Genomic DNA, 27,542 nt, shown 5'->3' with positions numbered 1-27,542 from the left:
GAGCCACCCAAGAGTAACACAACCAGCATGCACTAAACAGCACGTGGCACAAAGGCACAACCTAGAAACCGTGAGGCCTGAAGTGTCCCCAGGCTTGGGATCTTGAAACAAAAGAAATGGCAGCACTGTCCAGAATGGCAGCTTTCAAGCTGTGGGGTTTGGGAGTTATACAAGTCCAGGGGAGGGAAATACAGACGGCTAAGGTGGGCAAGCTCCGATCTCCACAATCATGCTTCAACGGGAGCAGACATACAGCTTTGTCTTAATACATTAGAGTTTTGCTCCTAAAATAAAGTTTAAAACATAATACTTCCTCCCTTTCACTTGATGTCACCTAATAAAGTGGATGTTAAAAGTAGCTGTGAGACAGTCTCCTGAACCCATGGATTTAAAGAAACATAAAGATCACAGGAAACACAGAGTTAGTATTTGAAGTCCTAAAGAAGATTTTCAACTAGTTCAGGTAAAAATCAGAACACAGACCCATACTTTTTGTTTCTGGTCTTACACAGTTATATCCTAAAGAAATGTTAAATCTCTACAGATTTTATAGAACAGATGTATGTAAGACATTTTGCATTGTATAATCAACTTTTCCAAAAGAAACAAAAAGACAAAAGACTATCATTTTAAAACATGATCTAAGTGCAAAAAATTGAACTGTATTCAAAGCTAAAGCTTAATGTCATAAACATAATGTGAGTTATGATTGTATCATCAGAAAATAATATATAAAATCTTCTGTTTCATGACACATGCCATAGTTAAGGAAGAAAAGCTTCCTGTGTGCGAATACCTGCTGCCTGCTTACCTGGGTACTGAAGTTAACAGACATCGTCAGTCCGGCCCCATGGTCTCTGGCCACCTGCAGACTAACGAGAGTGGCCTTCTTATGAGCCACTGGCAGTCTAGAACCCACAGAAAAGTACACGAGACTTGGAGGTTTATCAGGCTGGGATAATTCAACCTGTGCAAATCTGGCACTATTGTTTAGGGCTGCTCCAGCTGTGACTTCGTACAGTTCCACAAAAAAATGTATTTCACTTTGAGGTATCTGCCAATGAGAAAAAAACAGGAGGGGGAATGATAACTACTAATATATTTCTATTTTAAAATAATTCTGACATTAAGAAATAACATCATTCATGCACACTACTACAGAAATAAGTATACATTTAGAGATACAGTCTGTATAATTACAGAATTAAATTCTTACGTTAGCTTGCCACGAGATTTATTTTTTTTGGTCTTTCTTCAACACCTTTACTCTCTCTGGGAGAGCATCTTACTAGAAAATCAATGTCAGGAGATAATCTACGCATATACTTCAAGAAACAAAAGGATACATAAAGTATATTCACACAATGAAAATGTTATCCAGTAGTTAAGAACAATGAACTATTTCAATATTTTTCAATGTGAATGGATCCAAAAACATGACAATGAGTAAAAAATCAAGTTCGATAATGACATGCATGCCATGCTACAACAAATGTAAAATTTTTAATTACATAAAGCTTACTACATTTTGTTACCGGATACGTATTTCGTGAAAGGGTAAAAAAGAAAACACACACCACGACAGCGGGGATCTCAGGTGGAGGGGTTGCACTGAGGGTAGGGCAGGGTGTGGAGCTGAAAACACAGGACGGAGAGAACGGAGCTTCCACTTTGTAATGTTTTATTTTTAAAGGTTTTACATAAATTGGCCAAATATTGATGGGTTAACTTAGTGACCTTAGGTATCATTCAAAATTTCCCTAAATTCAATATCAAGAAATCTAAATTTAGTCTGTTGGTTATAGTTTGGTCACATTTTCCCTCGGTTCTGTGTCAACAATCTCAAATAATTTATTTTCTAAAGCCTGCATTCAATTCTGTAACGTACTGTTAATCACCCGTTTTTACTTATTTTCTCTTACATAATAATCAAGAAATCTTAGCATCATTTTTAGCTTCCTAGCATAATTCCAAGAAGCTAAGCTGATGCATTTTCAATTGTATGTCTCACTGTCTAACTTGATATAATGCATTCTTTTTTTCTATCAGCAAGGATCTTAGTCATCATTTGTTTTGTGATCATTTTAATGAGAATTATTATGTCATGAAACAACACAACAAATTCTTCAGTATTATTCAAAATGATTTATATCTTAGTAGCACAGTAAATGAACTGAATCTCTTTCTTGTCTGAAGAAACATATTTAGTTTTCATGTGATATAGATTTTATTTATTTTGCTGATTAACTCTCAGTAAATGTTAAAATGAAGGTAATATGTTTTTCCCACTTTTGACAAACTAAATTGGTAAATACAATAAACTGAAGCACTTGAAAAGTCTGGGTAACTATATTCAACAACTATTATTCCCTAACAGTTAATGAGCTTGAGTTCACAAAAATTTCATTTAACTAAGAATTTCAGAATATTACATTTCAACAAATTCTTGTCTTTTCTTCAGTATAGTATTTCTTCTCATTGTGATGATGATTAAAACATTACTTATAACTACTCTGAGTCAAAAAATATGTTGTTATCTAAGTAGGGAACCATGCAAATTGAACAAATGTGCAGACGGGTGCCAACACATAATTAGAAGAGACAAAAGGAATCTTTCAGTCTAACAACAAAATACTCTGTTCAAAGAATATGCCTGAAGTATGCTGGGAAAGCAAAACTCACAGATGGTTATCCGAACCTCTCTGGACCTAAATATGACTAGAGACCTCACAGGAACCCAAGTTCCTTTCCTAGTTAGGTCACCAGCAGCATTCCAAGATGATCTTTTGCCCAACTAGTATAAAATAACTTTTTGTGGGCCCAGACCTGCTCAGAAGCAAGCCAAGTAATAAATAAGCAAGATCTTACTTAAATAGTTCTTAAAGAAATATGTGCAACAAATGTTTCAACAATCTGTTTAGTTTAAACAAACTTGGTGGGTTAAGAAACGCATTCTAAGTTAAATAACTATGACCTTCATACATTTTGCTAATACAGACCATATGATAGAACCATAGAACCATGAGATACCCAGCAGAGAAAGGGTACATGAACTGGAATTCAAAAGATGAATTCTAATCTTTACTGAGTAATCAATCTGGGGAAAGTTACTTAAGTTCTTTATAACTTGAAAATAAAAAAAACTGAATGACTATAGGGATGATAATTAGAGATACGGTAAGAGTAGAAAAACGTTGAGTTGAGCGTCAGGAGACAGACTGAACTTAGGAAAAACCACCATCAATCAGCGGTGTAGCTCTACAGATGAAAGCAGCGTTGTGTTCACTGTACTGTAAACTACAGTTAGTGTTGGTGTGGCTGCTACTCGGCTCCACTCCCACCCATTCTGAATAACAGTAATACCAAGCCACCCTATGAAGCGCCAACTCCTTGCCGAGAACCATGTGAAATACCTCTCATTCATTATCTCATTTAATATAACGGCCCTGTTATAAACTCCACCAAGTCTGGGAAGTTCAGGAAACCTTAGCAATTTGTCTGTTATCACAAGCTATTTAGTGGAAGAGGCAAAATTTGAACCCAGCTCTTCTATCATCTTACGTATGGACCTAATAGAAGCAGAAGATATTAAGAAAAGGTAGCAAGAATGCACAGAAGAACTATACAAAAAAGATTTTAATGACCAAGATAACCACAATGGTGTGATCACCCACCTAGAGCCAGACATCCTGGAATGCGAAGTGAAGTGGGCCTTAGGAAGCATTGCTAGGAATAAAGTTACTTGGAGGTGAAGGAATTCCAGCTGAGCTGTTTCAAATCCTAAAAGATGATGCTGTGAAAGTGCTGCAACTCAGCATGCCAGCAAATTTGAAAACTCAGCAGTGGCCACAGGACTGGAAAAGGTCAGTTTTCATTTCAATCCCAAAGAAGGGCAATGCCAAGGAATGTTCAAACTACTGCACAATTGCACTCAATTCACATGCTAGCAAGGTAACGTTCAGAAGTCTCTCAAGCTAGGCTTCAACAGTATGTGAACCAAGAACTTCCAGATATCCAAGCTGGACTTAGAAAAGACAGAGGAACCAGATTCAAACTGACAATATTTGCTGGATCATGGAGACAGCAAAAATTCCAGAAAAACATCTACTTCTGCTTCACTGACTATGCTAAAGCCTTTGACTGTGTGCATAACAACAAACTGTGGAAAATTCTTCAAGTGATGAGAATACTAGACCACCTTATCTGCCTCCTGAGAAATCTGTATTCAGATCAAGAAGCAACAGTTAGAACCGGACATGGAACAACGGACTGGTTACAAATTGGGAAAGGAATACGTCAAGGCTGTATATTATCACTCTGCTTATTTAACTTTTATGCAGAGTACATCATGCAAAATGCCAGGCTGGATAAAGCACAAGCTGAAATCAAGATTGCCAAGAGAAATATCAATAACCTCAGATATTCAGATGACACCACTCTCATGACAGAAAGCAAAGAGGAACTAAAGAGCCTCTTGCTGATGGTAAAAGAGGAGAGTGAAAAGGCTGGCCTAAAACTCAACATTCAAAAAACTAAGATCATGGCATCTGGTTCCATCACTTCATGGCAAATAGATGGGGAAAAAAATGGAAACAGTGACAGACTTTATTTTCTTGGGTTCCAAAATCATTACAGTGACTGCAGTCATGAAATTAAAAGACACTTGCTCCTTGGAAGAAAAACTATGACAAACCTAGACAGCATACTAAAAAACAGAGACATTACATTACTTTGCTGACAAAGGTCCATCTAGTCAAAGCTATGGTTTTTCCAGTAGTCATGTATAGAAGTGAGAATTGAACCATACAGAAGGCTGAGTCCCAAAGAATTGATGCTTTCAAACTGTGATGTTGGAGAAGATGCTTGAGGGTCTCCTGGGCTGCACAGAGATCAAACCAGTCAATCTTAAAGAAAATAAATCCTGAATGTTCATTGGAAGGACTGATGCTGAAGCTGAAACTCCAATATTTTGGCCACCTGATGCGAAGAACTGACTCACTGGAAAAGACCCTGAAGCTCGGAAAGATTGAAGGCAGGAGAAGAAGGGGACGACAAAGGAAGAGAGAGTTGTATGGCATCACCAACTAAATGGACATGAGTTTGAGCAAAGTGCAGGAGATGGTGAAGGACAGGGAAGCCTGGCGTGCTGCAGTCCATGGGGTCACAAAGAGCCAGACACGACTGAGCAACAGAACGACAACAAAACTGAAGATGTGGGCGACATTACTGGAGGAAGTGATATTTTTATTAGTCTTTAAAAGAGAGTTAGGAAATGTTGGGTTGTGGGGGTTGAGGAAAGCATAAGACTATTTAGACAAATGCAGAGAGGAGGACTTAAGCGTTATCAAGTAGAAAAACATGACCAAAAGTTTTGAATGTTGAAATTTCAGTTCCTTTTCTTCAGGGCAATAGAAAGCATAGTAACTGATGAAACTCCCACTCAAGAAAAGTAAACTACAATAATATTTGTATAAATTAGGAGTTTGGGATTAGTACATATGCACTACTATACAGAAAACAGGTAAACAGGACCTACCATATGGCACAGAAAATTATACTTGTTACCTTGCAATACCTACAATGGAAAAGAATATGAAGACAAATGTATACACACACACACACACACATACATACACACACATATATGTTATTGTTTAGTTGCTTATTCATGTCCAACACTTTGTGACCCCATGGACAGTAGCCCACCCGGCGGCTCTGTCCGGGGAATTCTCCAGGCAAGAATACTGAAGTGGGTGGCCTTTCTCTTCTCTAGGGGATCTTTCCGACCCAGGGATAGAACCCAGTTCTCTAGCAATGAATGCAGATTCTTTACCACCTGAGCCATCAAGGAAGCCCAAATGTACATATAAACTAACACAGCACTGTACATTAAGTATACTTCAATTTCAAAAATTTTTTAAATGAAATTCTTGGATGAAAAACCAGTGGGAACTCAATATTTTAAATCTGTTTTCTAGCTCCATCACTACCAAGATGGTTCACAGAAGCAGCTGTGTCAACCATCAACTCTCATGCCTATCTCCAGAACAAAGACTCATATCTCTGAAACTCTGATGAAAGAAAACAAATCCTTGGATGTCTTAGAGCAGGAAAAATCAAGATGGCTCTAAAACACAGATTACTGCTATAAGGCAAATAAGTATCCAGAGATGTTAAAGCAATATGAAGAGACACAAGAGTAACTTAGTAGATCTTTCAGTGTCTATGATGTGACTATTGAAGAAGAAGTGGGCATCAGAGGATGAGATATCTGGAAGCCATCACCAATGCAACGAACACAGACTTGGGCAAACTCTGGAAGATGGTGAGGGATAGGGAGGCCTGGTGTGCTGTAGTCTGTGGGGCTGCAAAGAGTCACAAAACTGGGCAACTGAACAATAACAATAGCAAAAACAAAAGTATTTAGTAAGCAATTAAAATTAGATAAATTTGAATCTATAACATAATGGTACTTAAAGGAGAAAAATTATGGTAATGTATTTTTTTAAATGGTTAAAATGAAAAATGTGAGTATAACAGTGTATAATTAATATTTTATTAGTCTTAATGTATAGGGTAATGTTCAGTTCAGTTCAGTTCAGTCACTCAGTCATGTCTGACTCTTTGCGACCCCATGAATCGCAGCATGCCAGGCCTCCCTGTCCATCACAAACTCCCGGAGTTTACTCAAACTCATGCCCATCGAGTCGGTGATGCCATCCAGCCTTCTCATCCTCTGTCGTCCCCTTCTCCTCCTGCCCCCAATCCCTCCCAGCATCAGGGTCTTTTCCAATGAGTCAACTCTTCGCATGACATGGCCAAAGTATTGGAGTTTCAGCTTCAGCATCAGTCCTTCCAGTGAACACCCAGGACTGATCTCCTTCAGTATGGACTGGTTGGATCTCCTTGCAGTCCAAGGGACTCTCAAGAGTCTTCTCCAACACCACAGTTCAAAAGCATCAATTCTTCAGCGCTCAGCTTTCTTCACAGTCCAACTCTCACATCCATACATGACTACTGGAAAAACCATAGCCTTGACCAGACGGACCTTTGTTGGCAAAGTAATGTCTCTGCTTTTTAATATGCTATCTAGGTTGGTCATAACTTTCCTTACAAGGAGTAAGTGTCTTTTAATTTCATGGCTGCAGTCACCATCCGCAGTGATTTTGGAGCCCAAAAAAATAAAGTCTGACACTGTTTCTACTGTCTCCCCATCTACTTCCCATGAGGTAATGGGACCAGATGCCATGATCTTAATTTTCTGAATGTTGAGCTTTAAGCCAACTTTTTCACTCTCCTCTTTCACTTTCATCAAGAGGCTTTTTAGTTCCTCTTCACTTTCTGCCATAAGGGTGGTGTCATCTGCATATCTGAGGTTATTGATATTTCTCCCAGCAATCTTGATTCCAGCTTGTGCTTTTTCCAGCCCAGCGTTTCTCATGATATACTCTGCATATAAGTTAAATAAGCAGGGTGACAATATACAGCCTTGACGTACTCCTTTTCTTATTTGGAACCAGTCTGTTGTTCCATGTCCAGTTCTAACTGTTGCTTCCTGACCTGCATACAGGTTTCTCAAGAGGCAGGTCTATGTTAGTATATCAATAAAGTTATGCCTTTAATTAAGTATATATTGATTTATTAGTGAATGGTAAACATCCTTCTCTTTGCATGTACATAGGAAGGAGTTCATAAAAAAATGTTAGTAAGACAATTATTTCTAGAAAAAATACAAATTGTATCAAAAATAGGAATAAATTTCTAGGACCGGTGAAATGTATACAAATGAAAGCATGTCAGAAGTTAAAGAGTACTTCATACAGAAGGTGAAAGATGATGCAATTTTATGTTCATTCAAATATGGTAGAACAGATGAACTGCAAAGATGCACTAAGATCACAAATTTGTTATCTCATTTCTTTTCAATTTCTGCCACATTCCTTAGCATGTGGGACCTTACGGGGATCGAACCCATGGCCCCTGCCCTGGAAGGCAGAGTCTTAAACACCAGACTGCTGACGAAGTCCCTGCTATCTCATTTCTTATGAAGTGGAGACCCAGGTTGCCCTCACAAATATAACAAGATATTGACAAGGCAGGTCTATCTTTTCAATGCCCCTATAGACCAGCTCAATGTTTGACAGTGACAGGGCAATGGTTAGGGTAAAGCGGCACTGCAAGATTTAAAGAGCAAATCATTCTGTGGAAAACACATGGTGCTGAAAAAAATAACTTGTAAAGCATGAACTTAAAAAACATGTTGATCTCACAAGTCAAGTCATAAAACGGATCTCAATCCACTGTCCAGCAATTCTCATTTGAAACAGCTTCAGACAAGCATTAGTATCTGTGGTCCTAACAAAGAACAAAGTGGTGATAACCAAGTAACCTGATGTGATCTGAGATGAGTGGTCTTTCTCTTCTGGAACCATCAAACTTGCTACAATTCTTCAAGGGATGAAAATATGTATTACTGTAACCTTAGAGAACATCAATATAACTGTTTCAGGAATCCTCAGAAAGTGAAAAACCAAGTAGACAAAAAAAATGAATGAATAGTTAAATCTACAAAATTATTATTTAGAATGGGTTTAAATACAGCTACCCATTTGGAAATAATTTTATTTGTGCAATGCTTTTTCTGCTGTTTAAAGTTTTTGGCATGTACCAAAAAATCGTGATGCTTTTGAACATTCAAAATATTGTGGCTAGTTTTTGCATTAAATATTTGAATTTAATAATTTAAGTGGTAGGCAAGGAACCAATGCTACTGAGTGATCCTTGGACATTAAAGTATCACAGAATAGTCATTTTTTAAGAAGCGATACCTGATTACTAAATGACTAAACTCTGTTAGAGCCTCAGCAGCCAATACCATTTGATTAATGCAGATTCCATCAGAATGAGGAGAGGAACGCTTGGCTCCTGGGTGCCATGTGCAACGTGAACCAAGAGAAATTGATCCAAAGGCTCCCTGAGCATGGCCTCTGTGCCTCTTTGGTAGATCAGAACTGACCTAACTAAATGGATAGCGAATAAGAGAACTTTCATTCTAAGGATGAAATCTATGGATACAAAACAATGTAATCAAATCTATAGCCATGATAAAAGGAAAAGAACTAAACATTCAGAGTAATCAGAAATAAAACTAATCGGGCTGAAAATGACTCAAGGAACCATTCACCCCGTGATCAGTTGGGCCAGGAAGAATCTTAGAAATGACAAGAAATAGAACATAAAAAACTGATGAGCTTTTTTATTACTGATATACAAGTGACTTACAACATATATAAGTCTCAGGTGTACAACTGATGTGCTTATTTACAAAAACTCAAAGCGACTCAGACATCGCAGCTAGGCGAGACACAAAGAATTTCCACATAATGTATACATGTATACATTTCAACAAAGTAGCTTGAAAACGACTAATTCTAAAGAAATACAATCAGAATTCTACAGCACTGGGCCTCACTGTTTCTTACCTTTCCAGGTTTGAGCTCAATGGTGATAAAGCACTTTGTTTGACCTGCCATACAGATAGTGGTCCCTGATACAGACAGAAGTTCATCCGCCAGGTTCACGCCATCTTTCTGGAGCACAGCAGCTGTTCTGTTAAATGTGACTCGCCAAGAGACCTTGACATCTTCAAAGGCTCTAGGAACAAAGCAAAGCCTATGCCAGTGCAGTCACAGAGTGCATTATTCCTGTGGCTAATGTAGAATATATTACCATTATGCCAGAGTGCACCTCCTCATCCAATACAAGCATTATCTCTCCCACTGACAATGCTGAAAATAACCAGTTCTGCCCACTACAGTTAAGAAATTAAGGCCAGAGTTTACGTGGCATTCTTTGACCACACTCCATTCAGTAATGATTAAGTATTTATTGAAATATAATTCTGGATGCTATGTACCAGAAATATGAAAATAAAAATTATAGAGAACCACTGCCTTGAAGTAAATGTTCCTCATTTGTCTTTTAACAAGAATCTTTCTAAAGGAAAAATACTACTGCTAAAAATGGTCGTTACTATAAAGGACAAGAGATGATCTATCCTTTCTGAGAATATTTAGACCCAAAATGGAAAAGGTAACACTGACACATGTACCCGTGTGCATACCAAGTGCACGTATATCATGAACACTCCGATGTGTGCTATACTGCATTAAATTGTAAGCAAAATACTGGCAATCCAAATCTTCCTAAATAGTAAATGGTTGTATATGCAGAGTGATAGAGAATAGTAAACACGATGAAGTGGTGACTTACGTAATCTGACATCTGTATGGTACTTCATAAAGTACTAAATGTTCCAGGCAGCCCTAGTCAGGGCTCAATCACATCTGATTCTGCAATCCCATGAACGGTACCCTGCCAGGCTCTTCTGTCCATGGGACTTTCTAGTCAAGAATACTGGAGTGGGTTGCCATTTCCTACTCCAGAGAAACAAGAGTATCTGAACACTGACATCAAATTCCGCATCACTTTCTTCTACCAACATTTCATCTGCTTCTACCACTTTATAAATTCAAATTAAACACTATGTAGACACACAGGATGTCATGCCTTCTATAGAGATATAAACAAACCTGTTTGGCTGCCTTGTAACAGTGAGATGCAGACGGCTCATCTCAGTTCCTTCACCTAGCTCCAGTCTACTCTGGGACTCCTCACTGAATCCTATGATGCCATTGTGAAGATCACTCCCTGAAAGGAAAAATAGAAGATTATAGTATATCAAAGACTTTAAAAGATCTCCAATGTTCCCCTCATCTGTTCAGTTCAGATGGTATAAAGGTGAGAAATTCACAACTGAATGGGGCAGGCAGGAGCTACAACTTCTAAAAGATCTTTACCCAAAACAGATTAGAATCAAAATGAACACGTCAAGGTAGTTGACACTGTGAGAACAAAAAAAGAAAGAAAAGATCAAATCCTGCTCCCCACACTGATATACATGCTCATCTCTCTCTGATGAGGCTTTTTTATTTCAGTCCTTGATACTGCTGTTTAAAGTCAGCACATCCTGATAGAATATAAGTTCTACTGAGTAGCAATTGTTTTATTTAGTGCTGTATCCCTAGTACCAAGAACAGTGTTTAATAAATATTTAGTGAATACATGACCTTCACCTGATTGGTTTACTTCCCTATAAGACAGCTGACCAAAAGACCACTGAAGTTAAACATCTGATTATTTTCCCCAGAGAAAAACGGAACTATTAATGAACTCTTGGGAATCTTGGGAGTAAAAGAAAACTCCTCTGAGCAACTCTTGAGGTTGGAGGCACCATCATACTACACAACTGTGTCAAAAACTGGAATAAACCCACAGCCCACACTACGCTGAAGCAGCCACTCCAAACCCTGGCCAACACACAAGCTAGCTTCTCAGACAAGAGACATTATCAGTAAACAGCTTCTGCTGCTTTCTCTTTCTCAAGAACCCAGTTTTGCAAAGTGATCCTGAAAGCAATGACCCAGCGGAATTAGCCTCAAAAACCACTTGTACCCATCACCCTGAAACCTGAGGCTCCAAGTAGACAGAACTTCTGCAAGCAAACAGAAAACGACTGATCTGTCTCGAAAGTGTGAATAAATGTGGAGCCTGCGACTTAGGGACGTGCAGGTGACTGGACCACTCTTGTCCTGGTACCTCAGGGGTGTTTTGTCTCAGCCATTGCCCATCCTCATCCTCACCAATTAATCACTACGACTATATCTTAGTCCTGCTTTGGAACCTGACCTTAACTCTTTTTTTTCAGCAGCAATTCTTCTCTTGTCACTTTGAGTAGGAATTTGGTCTCTCAATTAATAATAAACAGATTATAAGATTCTCAAAGCGGAACTTGCATTTTCTTTTTCAATGTAATAGTGACTAGCATGGTCCTAAGGAGTATAATACTTCCTTGCAGCATCTACCATGATAAACTTGATGTCCAGTTTCTAGGAAGATGAATCAAGGCTTCCAGAGTGCCAATGATCAGAAACAAAACTAAATAAACTATTTTCCCCTGATTTATCTTGAGCGTTTGTTCTAAAATCTAAATGTGAAATGATTATGAAGGTTAAAGACAAGAGGAATCAGCAAAATTAATGCCATAGTTAAAAGGGAAATACTAAAATTTAAAATAAAAAGTCAGGTAAGGAGGAGAAGACAGGAACATTCACAGACAGAGTAAGGGAAATCAGAGTATTTGACATGCAAAAATGCTGATGAATTACACCACATGATTCTAAGAGGAGTCAATCATTTGCCACGTGTGTAAGATGCTTGGTGTTAGGTAGAGAAGAAAAACATTACAGAACTTCACTGAAGCGCAACTGACTGACTGCTAAGTTAGGTTCAGAGCTAGCTGACGGGAACTGCCTGGGGAGTCAGACTCAGGGCTGACGTATAGCTGAGCACTGGTAGGCCATATGGACCTAGTATCAGTGCGCCATGTTGGTATGCAATGGTATGCCAAACTGACTGAGGAGCACGTCCATTCCAGTTGGAACACAGCTGCTGTCCTGAGCTCCTGAAGGACCCTAACCAGTGCAATGTCTCCCCATGATCCAGTAACTAATGGAGTATCGCTTGGGAGAGCAAAAAGCCTCCATCAACTATTGTGCCTGGTCTGTGCCTCTGTCAAACTAATTGCTAAACATTTTGACTGTCAACTCTGATCTTATTCAAATAAACATAAAAAAATATCTATGTCATGGAATGGGGGAAGAGACTGTTTATTTAATTTTAAAAGAAATAAAAAAAAAAGAAATATATAGGTGGCATTAAGCTAATGTGAATCAAACTCAGTAAATAACTTGAAGAATAGAATCTGCATTTACAACATTCAATAAACTGGATGATTAGGAATAAATGATAATTCTAATTGGCATAAATTTGCAGGGTAACATAAATGGGATGATGTTGGGTATAAGAGGAAATTACACAATTGCAAAATTACGACTGAATTATAACTGAACGGCTAAAACAAAATTTAGGAAACACCAAATCCTGAAAGTGGGACATAAACATGTTTATTCTAAAAATTTCCTTGTTAAAAAAATAAGAAACATAAAGCATAGACACTAAATGATTTAATCAGGGCCTCTGAATTAATGATTGAGCTAAGTCAAAATTACATACTTCATGATTTTTAATTTTCTTTCCACTGTTTTATTATAGTGTTATCTGAAACTCTAAAACACTGTGTAAAACTCATTACTGTTTATATAAAAGGGTAGACCAGGTAAGAATCATGAGATAGCCTTGTCAATACTCTAATTAGCGTAAGGTATTGACAAGTTGAGCTAATCCACTTGAAGAAATACAGTATGATTTCAGAGGAAAATTGCAAACTATCACTAAAAAATTTTCAAACATGCACACGCACGCACACACACACACACACACACACACACACATTCCCAATAGTTCAAAAGTTATATAAACTACATTGGTTCAAAAGCAGAAAAGGGAATAGCTGTAATCTATTTCCCAACAGATATAAAGAATTTTCTGACAATGACATCTTAGACTTCTCAATAGATTAATAAAAGTGGTTGGGAAATTCAGAATGAGGTTTCAAAACAGGACAGGCAAACATGTTGGGGTGATTAAATTAGGTATCTTCCAGAAGACGTACATGAACTTAAGTATTTTTAAGGGTTTCTGTATATTGTGGAAGTACAGATACATAGATTTGTCTTAGTTAGCTCTGGGCTTCCCTTGTAGCTCAGTTGGTAAAGAATCTGCCTGCAGTGCAGGAGACCCGGGTTCAATCCTGGGTTGGGAAGATCCCCTGGAGAAGGAAATGGTGACCTACTTCAGGATCCTTGCCTGGAAAATCTCATGGACAGAGGAGCCTGGTGGGCTATAATCCATGGGGTCGCAAAGAGTCAGGCACTACTGGGTGACTAACACTTACTTACTTACTAGTTAGCTCTGAGCTAAGTGACATTTTACAGTCCACTAAACTCTACCCTGGTATCTCAGAACAACATGATGAGTTTCTGTTAGGGTTTCATGCCACTGGAAAACAAAGTTTAAGGATTCACTGTGAGTGATTCAAGTAATTCACCTTCTTAAATTAAATTTAAGCTAGAATAATCTTATTACAAATTCTGCACCACAAAGGCACATGTTTAACTCCATCACTCCAAATATATACCTGTAATAATGATCATTGCAAAAGCTGCAAAGCCAGCGTCATCCTCTCCCTTCACGATCTGTGCTCCCCCTTGCGGGTCTGTAAGAAACACGTAGAAGAATTCCTGTCCCTCGGGTTCACCATCATCCAGAATTGGAATTGACACTTTACTTTCTCTTTCTCCATCTACAAACCCAAGGATGAGAGTCTGTGCTCCAAAATCTTCTTCTTCAGTTGCCCACGTTAGGTTGGAAATCCCACGGCTGTCAGGAAAGGGCAATGCATTTGGTTCCTTCTGAGCAGATCTTTCACCGAAAGTTCTAACTGTTACACTGACGTTGCCAGTAGACCCACCAGTTCTCCGGACAAGGACCTCTGCAGCGTTCAATGTGCCATTCTCCATTTCCTCTTCGACGTAAATAACAGGGGGCCCAAGACTAAATGTTCCATGAACGGAGGTATCTGTAGTTACACTGGCCACATTAGGCTTCTCAGACATGGCAGAGGTCCCAGCAAGAGTGACAAGGGTCTCAAGGATGGGAGATACGCCAGTCACCTCTGTAACCACGGCGACCACTTCGGTGGGCTGTGGAACGGCAGTAATCTCGGTTGTGTCAGGGTGTGTGGTGGCGGAGTCGGTTTCCAGAGGAAGGGCTGTGTCCACTGCTGTGGTCACAGCGGTTTCGGGGAAAGACGCATCCGTTCCTGCCAGGTCATCATTATCCAATATTGTGATCACCGCCATGCTGAAATCTCGATTCAGGCGTGGTCTCCAATTAGCATCAAATTTTGGGAACCCTTTAACTTCCACTGAAGTTAGATTAATGTAAAAAATTTCTTCTGTCTCAGGAAGTTCATCGTCAATAATAATGATTTCAAAGTCGACCTCAGCTTGGAATCTTTGGAAAAGCAGCTCCCCGTTCTGAACAGGCTCAAAGTCTTCCTGGGGCTTTGCCCTCCCTGCAGTTGTCTGATAAGAAACTTTAATAAGCTCCCCGTGGAACCCAAACAGTCTTTGTACATGTAATCTGATCATATGTGTATCCTCCGACACAATGATATTTCTTGAACTGGGGGAAAATTGAAAGACTCCCATTGGTTCAATTTCAGCAACAGTGAAACCTGACCTGGAAAAAAAAATTAAACCATGAGAGAACTGATTAAAAAAAAAAAAAAAACAGGGCTACCACTTGCAGAGAGTCATCTTTCACACGTGGAAGATGCTGCTCATGAGGGCATCTTAAAAATGACATGCCCTTTCAAATTCCATAAACCCCTACTTACTTATTGATGAACATACCAGAGAACAAGAAATGAACCAACAGGAGCTGCAATGGCAGGTGACAGGACCTAACAAGCGTTAGCAAGGTGAGGTGCTCAGAGGTCTTGTTCTGTTTCTCCAATCACCCCACAGCAGCTCTTTGAAGGGTCTGAAATGGCAGGTTCTCTCAGCACACAGGGGACCAAAATCAAAGTCTCACAGTATGGGTGTCAGTCAGGTTTCCGATCTACCACGCAGGAACAGTTGCCCCTCCTAGATGTAAAAATGCTTGCTGGTTTCAACTGGCCAGTAATGGGACTATTCTCTCACACGAATGTTGCTAAAATCTTATACATGAATTGGAAGAGTCATCATAATTGATGCTGATCTGTTCCTAGTGCTTTCATGTGGAATTCTGTGGGCTTCCCTTGTGCCTCAGCTGGTAAAGAATCCACCTGCAATGTGGGAGACCTGGGTTTGATCCCTGGGCTGGGAAGATTCCCTGGAGAAGGGAAAGGCTACCCACTCCAGTATTCTGGCCTGGAGAATTCCATGGACTGTATAGTCCATCGGGTCACAAAGAGTCAGACACGACTGAGTGACTTTCACTTCACTTCATGGAATTCTGTTGTGATTTAATCAGTTATATCAGAAGTAACACCGGTAGCCCATCAGCCTAATCCAGACCACAGACATAATTTCTCTGGCTAACAGATTTTTTTTCCCATCTAAATTTAGATGCATTCAGGAAGGACAACTGAGAGCCATCACTTTCTATTGTCATTCATAGTTGTGAGTTCAGACAGAGGCCAGACAGCCTAGGTTCAAATCATGGCCCAACACTTATTATCTGTGTGACACTGGGCCCATTATACAATCTATCTGTGACTCATTTTCTTTATCTATAAAATGGGACTAACAATAGTATCTATGCCCTATGGTGATCACGAACAGTAAATGTAGGAGTAAACGAATATAAATACATATACATATAAAGGGACAATGCCTGGTCTAGGGTAAGCACTATAAAACTGTTAGTCTGAATTACTTTGCTATACTGCAGAAATTAGCACAACATTGTAAATCAATTATACTTCAATAAAATAAAAATTAAACTGCTAGCTATTACTGCTATCACTAAAGGCAACTGAATCTGTTAACCTAAAATACACTGTGTCCACTTTTTGATTGGCATATGTTAAATCAAAAGCCATACTGAATTACACCAACCAATATCTCCCATACATAAACATGTACACAAATATACTCAAACACGTATTGGTTTTGCCCACACACTTTTCCCAGTTTCCAAATAAGTAAACTAAAGAGCAGGAAGATCATGTAACTTTCCCAAAGTCACACAGCAATTAAGTGACAGAGGCAGGATTAAACCCAGGAGTCTGGCTCTAAGATCTGTTCTCTGCTGTTCTGATCAAGCCCATCCCGGGATACGTATGAGAAGTCAACTGCTTTTGGCCAGGACATATTTACCTGCAAATATACTGGTATAAATTTAACTCAAAAGTCACAGTATTATCCTACTATGATTTCTTATTCTTACTCTTTGTCTCTAAGGAAAATCAGATATTTTGGGCTAACTTTTCAGAAGACAGTTCCCTTTTAAAATAGATGGCTTTGCCATCATGGTTCTTACTGGAGATGGCACCCCAAGCCAACATTCTCAAGTTAGAGGTCATGATAAACTCTATTCATGCAAGCAGTGTGTGGTGGCATCTTTGGCATGAAGGCCACGTGTTGCTCTGAACTAAAACTGGTTTTGTCTCTGCTTCAAGGAGACAAATCCTTCTGTCTTTTTTGTTTGAACCAGTAAATTCCAGCTTATCCCTCAGGGACTTTCTTGGCTGAAAATCAAGGGGGTCTTACCGAAGCTGAGCCCCACTGGGGACACTGCTCTGCACTCCAGAGAGGTGAACGACAAAGGCCTCCAGCCGCCCGGGGCTTGGGTGTGTCCAAAGCAAGACTCTTTTACTTTCTTCTCCATGGGAAAAGGAAAGCCTCCCTGACAGGGAACATGGAAAGGGAAGGAAGCAGGGTTTCATTTCTTTGAGTTCTTAAATTGGGATTCAACTCTTAAACATATAGTGAAATCTTTCCTTTTCCAAAATTCTATGACGGTCTACAAAAGGCAAAACATTTAAAAAGTCAGTGGTGGGGGTAGGGTGTAAATAAACTTAGAGGAAGCTCCGGAGACCACATAAACCTTGCCTTCAATCCTGTCTACGCTACAAGGTAGAGGTCAAACCATCCAACACTGGCATGTCACTGACCCTCACAGAACTAATAGTATAACTAAAAACTAAAGTAGATGAAATAACAGCTGCTTTACTATTAGAAATATTCAGTTCAACACATACATGGATATAAGAGTGTGTCTTTTTGATTATTGTATTGGGACTTCCCTTAGCTCAGATTAAATTGAAGAAAGTAGGGAAAACCTCCAGACCATTCAGGTTGTGACCTAAATCAAATCCCTAACGATTATACAGTGGAAGTGAGAAACAGATTTAAGGGACTAGATCTGATAGACAGAGTGCCTGAGGAACTATGGACGGAGGCTCATGACATTGTACAGGAGACAGGAATCAAAACCATCCCCAAGAAGAAGAAATGCAAAAAAGCATAATGGCTGTCTGAGGAGGCCTTACAAATAACTAGGAAAAGAAGGGAAGCGAAAAGCAAAGGAGAAAAGGAAAGATATACCCATTTGAATGCAGAGTTCCAAAGAATAACAAGGAGAGATAAGAAAGCTTTCCTCAGGGATCAGTGCAAGGAAATAGAGGAAAACAACGGAATGGAAAGACTAGAGATCTCTTCAAGAGAACAGAGATGTCCAGGGAACATTTCATGCAAAGATGGGGTCAATAAAGGACAGAAACGGTATGGACCTAACAGAAGCAGAAGATGTTAAGAAGAGGTGGCAAGAAAACATGGAAGAACTATACAAAAAAGATCCTCACGATCCAAGTAATCATGATGGTATGATCACTCACCTAGAGCCAGACATCCTGGAATGCGAGGTCAAGTGGGCCTTAGGAAGCATCACTATGTACAAAGCTAGTGGAGGTGATGGAATTCCAGCTGAACTACTGCCAATCCTAAAAGATGATGCTGTGAAAGTGCTGCACTCAATATGCCAGCAAATTTGGAAAACTCAGCAGTGGCCACAGGACTAGAAAAGTTCAGTTTTCATTTCAATCCCAAAGAAAGGCATCCCAAAGAATGCTCAAACTACCACACAATTGCACTCATCTCACATGCTAGCAAAGTAATGCTCAAAATTCTCCAAGCCAGGCTTCAGCAACATGTGAACCGTGAACTTCCAGATGTTCAAGCTGATTTTAGAAGAGGCAGAGGAACCAGAGATCAAATTGCCAACATCTGCTGGATCATCGAAAAAGCAAGAGAGTTCCAGAAAAACATCTATTTCTGCTTTATTGACTATGCCAAAGCCTTTGACTGTGTGGATCACAATAAACTGTGGAAAATTCTGAAGGAGATGGGAATACCAGACCACCTGACCTGCCTCTTGAGAAATGTGTATGCAGGTCAGGAAGCAACAGTTAGAACTAGACACAGAACAATAGACTGGTTCTAATAGGAAAAGGAGTATGTCAAGACTGTATACTGTCACTCTGCTTATTTAACTTATATGCAGAGTACATCATGTGAAATGCTGGGCTGGATGAAGCACAAGCTGGAATCAAGACTGCTGGGAGAAATATCAATAACCTCAGATGTGCAGATGACACCACCCTTATAGCAGAAAGTGAAGAGGAACTAAAAAGCCTCTTGATGAAAGTGAAAGAAGAGAGTGGAAAAAGTTGGCTTAAAGCTCAACATTCAGAAAACTAAGATCATGGCATCTGGTCCCATCACTTCATGGGAAACAGATGGGGAAACAGTGAAAACAGTGTCAGACTTTATTTTTTTTGGGCTCCAAAATCACAGCAGAGGGTGAGTGCAGCCATGAAATTAAAAGATGCTTGCTTCTTGGAAGAAAAGTTAGGACCAACCTAGACAGAATATTAAAAAGCAGAGACATTACTGTGCCAACAAAGGTCCCTCTAGTCAAGGTTATGGTTTTTCCACTAGTCATGTATGTATGTGAGAGTTGGACTATAAAGAAAGCTGAGCACAGAAGAACTGATGCTTTTGAAACTGTGGTGTTGGAAAAGACTCTTGAGAGTCCCTTGAACTGCAAGGAGATCCAACCAGTCCATCCTAAAGGAAATCAGTCCTGAATATTCACTGGAAGGACTGATGTTGAAGCTGAAATGCCATTACTTCAGCCACCTGATGCAAAGAGCTGACTCATTTGAAAAGACCCTGATGCTGGGAAAGATTGAAGGCAGGAGGAGAAGGGGATGACAGAGGATGAGATGGTTGGATGGCATCACCGACTCAATGGACATGGGTTTGGGTGGACTCCGGGAGTTGGTGATGGACAGGGAGACCTGGCGTCCTGCAGTCCATGGGGTCACAAAGAGCTGGACATGACTGCGCGACTGAACTGAACTGAACTGAACTGATAGCTCAGATGGTAAAGAATCTGCCTGCAACGCAGGAGACCCAGGTTCGATCTCTGGGTCAGGAAGATCCCCTGGAGAAGGAAATGACAATCCACTCCAGTATTCTTGCCTGGAGAATCCCATGGACAGAGGGGCCTCACGGGCTACAGTCCAAGGGGTCGCAAAGAGTTGGATATGACTAAGCAAGTGACACACACAACACACACATGGGCCAGAGCACTCCATGGGCCTCATGGTTACTTTTAACAAACTCCTCATATATAAACCTAGGGTTTCCCAGGTGACTCAGTGGTAAAGAATCTCCCTGCTGTGCGGGAGATGTGGGTTTATACGCTGGATCAAGAAGATTTTCTGGAGTAGGAAATAGCAACCCACTCCAGTATTCTTGCCTGGGAGATCCCACAGACAGAGGAGCCTGGCAAGCTACAGTCCATGGGGTAGCAAAGAGTCGGACATGACAGCAACTAAACAACATGTTTAAACAGAGCAGGCTACTTACGACCATTATTTTCAGGTGAGGTATGATGTTTTTAATTTCAGTGCAATTCTGATCACTTAAATACGAGAAGACTGTTTTAGAAGGCAAAGAGCTAGCTCATTCATTGTCCAGAGTAAAGAGAATCAAAGAAAATTAGTGGCCAATGATACATTTCCATGTTCTACAGATAAAATCCTAGAAAATACACAACTCACCTACATTGGGGGTCATGTTGCCAACAGTAGTGAATTCAGGGATTTCTGACCCAGGGACGTATCCAGCCGCCCAGGAAACTTTGAGAGACCCATACGTGCCTCTCCTAGAAATCACAGCTTGGCTTGTTCCGGCAGTGATGTCCGTGAGTGGAAAAGCAGTAGATTCAAACCCAACCTGAGAGAAAACATGCTTAGAATATTTTCTCTTTCTCTAAAAGTTCCTGTTTTCTTAGGAGTGGGTTAAAAGTCAACTTTCTCTTAGTTTACACAGTATATGTCTCTGCTCTAAAATACTTTTGATTAAAGAGTAGTATTTAAGAAATGGCATCTGAAATTTGAAAATGTATCCTATTTATAATTTTGATAATAGTTTATAGCTTTGTTTTTTGATCAAAATGTAAGCCTCTGAATTAACACTATCTAAAAATACAACTGTAACTCTGGTTAAATGACAAGATTAAAAATGGCATTTTAATGACTTGTTATGGGTCTTTATATGGGAGTATAAAGAAAGCTGAGTGCCGAGGCTATGGCTTTTCCAGTAGTCATATATGGATGTGAGAGTTGGACTATAAAGAAAGCTGAGCACCAAAGAACTGATGCTTTTGAACTGTGGTGTTGGAGAAGACGCTTGAGAGTCTCTTGGACTGCAAGGAGATCCAACCAGTCCATCCTAAAGGAAATCAGTCCTGAATATTCATTGGAAGGACTGATGCTGAAGCTGAAACTCCAATACTTTGGCCACCTGATGCGAAGAACTGATGCACTGGAAAAGACACTGATGCTGGGAAAGATTGAAGGATGGAGAAGGGGACGACAGAGAATGAGACGGTTGGATGGCATCACTGACTCAATGGACATGAGTTTGAGTAAACTCTGGGAGTTGGTGATGGACAAGGAGGCCTGGCGTGCTGCAGTCCATGGGGTCGCAAAGAGTCAGACAAGACTGAGCGACTGAACTGATGGGTCTTTATAGAAACTGTTTTGTATAAAACTAAACTTTGACTTCTTTCTGAGATACAACAATAAATTTATAAAGTGAGTACCATGAACTAGATTTTCTAGTAAGGATTTTTTCAGCCTTTGATTCAATTTAATATCTTTTGTTGAGGATCATAAATCTTTAAGATTTTTTAAAATAATGATTTTTTTCACCCACATAAAGGAAGATCTGATTTTCAGGGTCAACCTTCCCAAAGTACCCTGGGATTTATACATTAAAATAAGTTCTGGTCAGAGAATAGAAATAAAACCAGATTTCTGGCTTCACACTGTTATTTGGACAACTTAGTTTACCTCTTTTGTTCCAAGTATCTATAAATTTGGGATACCATAGGCTCAACAGTTTTATATTAAGACTCATCTTCCCCATTTTAAATTGGACTAGAGAGGGGCAGAAAAGTGTGAGACAGGGCCATAGGACAGCTTCTGAAGCCACAGAAAAGAAAAACAACAACTTCAATTTGACATCAGTCTAGATTCCCTATTTCAGCAAGTCTTCTGCTTAGCAACTGCCAAAATCTGTAGTGTATCTCAGCTCATGCTTGCTACATGGTTAAAGGCTGTTAGAAAGTATCTGAGCAACATCACAAGTGTGCATGCACACACACACATACACACACACTCAAATACTGGTGAGGAGTACAGAAGGACACAGCAAGGACAGAAGGACACAGCAAGGACAGAAGAACACTATGACTGGCCGTCATCTGGCCCTTTGAGGTGACATAATGTTGTGACCACAAGCAGAGACAAGGAGTAGAAAACAGTTCACTACACCAAATGAATGGTTCAGGCTGAAAGGAATCTTTGTTATAACGACCTATGAACAAAAAGAAGATAAAACGTCAACGCATGATACTCTATACACTCAGTCTCTCTTGAACAGAGGAGGTGCAGACAAAAACCAATCCTCTCAGTTATTTTTAACGCTGTGGGTTCCACTTTAGGGGCAAAGCAAATTCATCCCCTGGGAAGTAGCAGCCCGGGAGGCAGTAACTTGAAGACCATCCCCTTTACGGCCACAGACCCCGTTAGTAAACTGTGGGCCAGACCTCGCCACGCCTGCCATGAGTGTCTATCTGGAACAGACGTCACGTCCACTTCCTGGTCAAGCTGAAGGAACCCCCATCTGAGGGAACAGGACGCAAGCTGGTATCTCCTCATGGTTTATAAAACACAGACATTACCACAGCCAGAGGCAGCGGCCCTGCCTTGTTCCCACACTGACAGAATCGGCCTACACAGGAAGCAAAGTCCTCAAGGCATTCTTTGTTCTCATGTGAATTATGAGGTGATTGGGGAACAATCTTCCCTAACATGAACTTAGGCAGGAGATTCAAATACCTAAGTGTGCCACTAGCATTCATCTATGTTAGCACAAGCTTGCCACAGTAAAAAGAGCCCCACAGGAGAATGTGAGGGTGGGATATTTCAAAAGAACAGCATGTATACTATCTATGGTGAAACAGATCACCAGCCCAGGAGGGATGCACGAGACAAGTGCTCCGGCCTGGTGCACTGGGAAGACCCAGAGGAATCAGGTGGAGCGGAAGGTGGGAGGGGGGATCGGGATTGGGAATACATGTAAATCCATGGCTGATTCATATCAATGTATGACAAAACCCACTGGAAAAAAATAATAATAATAATTTTAAAAAATTTAAAAAAAAAATAAATAAATAAATAAAAATAAAAAAATAAATAAAAAAATAAAAAGAGCCCCACAGATTAAATATTCACAATGCTAGTAAATGAGAAAGTCTGAAATATTAACGGATGCTTCATTCTCATTTTAATTTTTTAGCATAAAATGTCTCAATATTAAATACTCATTATCAGAAAAAAAACAAGTTTTGACTCTAAGTGACCATTATTTTAAAGATTCTATACTTTACATTCAAATAAAAATTCTGTACCTTATATTCTACAAGATACAGACTTTTTTAAACTGAAAAAAGGAGATATGGTTTTCCACCTACTGACAAAAATTGCCAAATTATTTTCAGATAGTGTATCCATAATGCTTAAACTTGATATTCACAGGATTACACAGATTTAAGGAATCAAACTCACAGACTCTTAGTCCTTTCTGTAAGAGCTGCCCTCTAGTGGTTCCGAGGGAGTACCACACCCAGTGCCAAGTACCTGAGAATTGGCAGCTTTCTCTGGAACTGGAAGGACAGCGGATTTTGCTTCCTGGAGAATTTTGGGCACGCCATAGAAATTTCCACCAACAAGCATCACAGTCACCAGCTGTAAGGTGAAATTCGAGCCCAGAGGTAGGAAGACCTATAAACAAACAGTGTAAGTGACTTTTTATTAGTAAAAAATAATTTTCAAAGAAAAATACTGACATTTGAAGTGAGTCATTAGCACTCATTCTGTATCAATCTCATCAATATATGTCCTTTCCCCTACATTATAAAACAAAGGCCCATGATGAAGACTTTCAGGCTAAGAGTGAGAGTCATATATTACTAAAAAATACCACAAATTTTCAAATTCACCGTGCATGCCTGGGTGTGCTATGCTTAGTCACTCAGCCATGTCCAACTCTTTGCGACCCTATGGACTGTAGCCCACCAGGCTCCTCTGTCCATGGGATTCTCCAGGCAAGAATACTGGAGTGGGTTGTCATGCCCTCCTCCAGAGGATCTTTCCAACCCAGGGATCGAACCCAGGTCTCCCACATTACAGGCAGATTCCATCCGAGCCACCAAGGAAGCCCAAGAATACTGGAATGGGTAGCCTGTACCTTCTCCAGGGGATCTTCCCAACCCAGGGATCGAACCCAGGTCTCCCACATTACAGGCAGATTCCATCCAAGGAAATCCAAGAATACTGCAGTGGTAGCCTATCCCTTCTCCAGGGGATCTTCTAGACCCAGGAACTGAACCAGGGTCTCCTGCACTGCAGGAGGATTCTTTACCAGTTGAGTTACTGGGAAGCCAGTAACTTGAAAAATGACGAGAATCCCAGGAGTATCAGTGATAGAATCACATGTTCCAGGAATAGAGGGAGCACAGTGGTGAAAAGTGTCAGCTCCTAAAAGTAGCAAAACTCACTTTGTCCTTCTTCACTGGGTTCAGTTCAGTTTAGTTGCTCAGTCGTGTCTGACTCTTTGAGACCCCATGAACCGCAGCACACCAGGCTTCCCTTTCCATCACCAACTCCCGGAGTCCACCCAAACCCATGTTCATTGAGTCAATGATGCCATCCAACCATCTCATCCTCTGTCGTCCCCTTCTCCTCCTGCCCTCAATCTTTCCTAGCATCAGGATCTTTTCCAATGAGCCAGCTCTTCACATGAGGTGGCCAAAGTATTGGAGTTTCAGCTTCAGCATCAATCCTTCCAATGAACACCCAGGACTGATCTCCTTTAGGATGGACTGGTTGGATCTCCTTGCAGTCCAAGGGACTCTCAAGAGTCTTCTCCAACATCACAGTTCAAAAGCATCAATTCTTCAGCGCTCAGCTTTCTTTACAGTCCAACTCTCATATCCATACATGACCATCGGAAAAACCATAGCCTTGATTAGACGAACCTTTGTTGGCAAAATAGTGTCTCTGCTTTTAAATATGCTATCTAGGTTGGTCATAACTTTCCTTCCAAGGAGTGTCTTTTAATTTCATGGCTGCAATCACCATCCGCAGTGATTTTGGAGCCCCCCAAAATAAAGTCTGACACTGTTTCCACTGGTTCCCCATCTATTTGCAGTGAAGTGATGGGGCCGGATGCCATGATCTTAGTTTTCTGAATGTTAAGCTTTAAGCCAACTTTTTCACTCTCCTCTTTCACTTTCATCAAGAGGCTCTTTAGTTCCTTTTCACTTTCTGCCATAAGGGTGGTGATATCTGCATATCTGAGGTTATTGATATTTCTCCTGGCAATCTTGATTCCAGCTTGTGCTTCTTCCAGCCCAGCATTTCTCATGATGTACTCTGCATATAAGTTAAATAAGCAGGGTGACAATATACAGCCTTGACATACTCCTTTTCCTATTTGGAACCAGTTTGTTGTTCCATGTCCAGTTCTAATTGTTGCTTCCTCACCTGCATACAGGTTTCTCAAGAGGCAGGCCAGGTGGTCTGGTATTCCCCTCTCTTTCAGAATTTTCCATAGTATATTGTGATCCACACAGTCAAAGGCTTTGGCATAGTCAATAAAGCAGAAATAGATGTTTTTTTGGAACTTTCTTGCTTTTTCGATGATCCAGCAGATGTTGGCAATTTGATCTCTGGTTCCTCTACCTTTCCTAAAATCAGCTTGAACATCTGGAAGTTCACGGTTCACGTGTTGCTTAAGCCTGGTTTGGAGAATTTTAAGCATTACTTTACTAGCGTGTGAGATGAGTGCAATTGTGCAGCAGTTTGAGCCTTCTTTGGCATTGCCTTTCTTTGGGTAGGAACTAATAACTTTAATGACATTTACTCAAAACAGATATTGATTTAGGTGCACTGATTATCCAAATATTTTGGACAAGTAAAAACTCCTAACACCATATATTAGACACCAAGTTTCAAAGTTTTAGAATCCAACAAAATAGGGAAATCCTGAATTTAAAAACTTGTATTACTTTACAGTAGAGAAGGAGATGGCAACCCACTCAAGTATTCTTACCTGGAGAATCCCATGGACAGAGGAGCCTGGCAGGCTACAGTCCACAGGATCCCAAGAGTCGGACACGACTTAGCAACAAAACCACCACCACCAACACCATTACTTTACAGAGATTTTTTTTTTAGCACTTACATTTGTTAATAGAAACCTTGCTAATTATAATGGATAAGATGCCATAACTGGGAATATTACTAACGACTCTATACATCTTTACTGGATGTAAAAATTACCATTTCTGTGAAGTCTGTTCCTCTTTTAAGTGTAATGTACTTAAACACATATCAAAGCACCCAAATGTGTAAAATATGTACTATGCTGGTTTCAAACGTGCAACATGAGGGGAACAGATGTTTTACTCATTCGATCAATCTTCATTTTTTCAAAATGACATTCACTGAACATGAAGCACAGATCAAGGGCTGAGGGAACAAGACATAAATCAGTCTCCTGACTTCAATCATGTGCCTCCCTTATCTCCTTGAAGGAGTGCCCCCTCCCCATGCAGTTCACTGGCTGGGCAGCTAAGCATTCTTTTGTCCCTACTTCCTAAAACGTGAAGGGCCAGATGTCAGCTCAAAGCACCCAGGCATTCGTGCCCTTCCACCCAGCTCCGTCATGGCCAATCCAGCACAAGGACTCGTGTGTCATGGCAGGACCCCAGGCTGCGGTAGTTAACATTAAAGTTGAACATTAAAGTTAACGGGGCATTTGGGAAAATGCTGGTTTGCCTACAGAAGAAAAGCAGGGTGACTAATTTGAAAAGGAACTTGAAGGTTCTCAGGAGTCGAGCATGTTGTGTTATCCCCTCCATGTCCCTGGGCCCAGGACGGCATCACAGAACCATTCTACAGATTGCCCATCATTCTTGATGGCTTTTGGCACGAATAGAATTTACTCCCCCATAATATCCTGTGTGCATCTTGAATGCTGCATACTCACTCACTTTTATAACTGGCTGTTAAAGGGTCTTCTCCCGCATAGACAGGGAGCAGTATGATAACAGGGATTACACCTGATGATCACTGTGTCTGCGCTGCTTCTCACAAACACTGACCCATGGTTAAGTGCCCCGTAAATACTTGAATAAATGACAGCAATGAATATAATCTTATCTTGCATTCTAAGTTCTCTTCAACATAGGTTTCTTTAATGTACCAGTGATTCTTACCATCACTTCATCTAAGAAGCCTGTCATTTACGTTGTTAGCCAGATGATGAACTGTTCACTCTCTGACCCTCATGTTAAACCAACATCAAGAGTCTTCTAGTTTTCAGAAC

The 27,542-nt window shown here is 40.2% G+C and overlaps 1 protein-coding gene across 1 annotated transcript in view; it reads right to left on the bottom strand.

The window, feature by feature from the left end:
* Nucleotides 1–27,542, bottom strand: part of ADGRV1 (adhesion G protein-coupled receptor V1) — a 549,629-nt gene that overhangs the window by 315,426 nt on the left and 206,661 nt on the right. The window contains exons 71-77 of the mRNA XM_061151999.1: nt 23,789–23,932; nt 20,638–20,816; nt 17,283–17,414; nt 14,159–15,264; nt 10,593–10,710; nt 9,483–9,654; nt 812–1,054 (exon numbers count right to left, since the gene is read on the bottom strand). Of these exons, the coding sequence (XP_061007982.1) occupies nt 812–1,054; nt 9,483–9,654; nt 10,593–10,710; nt 14,159–15,264; nt 17,283–17,414; nt 20,638–20,816; nt 23,789–23,932 (2,094 nt within the window). The remainder of the gene's footprint in view (nt 1–811; nt 1,055–9,482; nt 9,655–10,592; nt 10,711–14,158; nt 15,265–17,282; nt 17,415–20,637; nt 20,817–23,788; nt 23,933–27,542) is intronic.

This window comes from Dama dama, chromosome 9, assembly GCF_033118175.1.
Source record: "Dama dama isolate Ldn47 chromosome 9, ASM3311817v1, whole genome shotgun sequence".
NCBI classification, from domain to species: Eukaryota; Metazoa; Chordata; class Mammalia; order Artiodactyla; family Cervidae; genus Dama; species Dama dama.
This window is presented reverse-complemented; position numbering and strand designations above follow the sequence as displayed.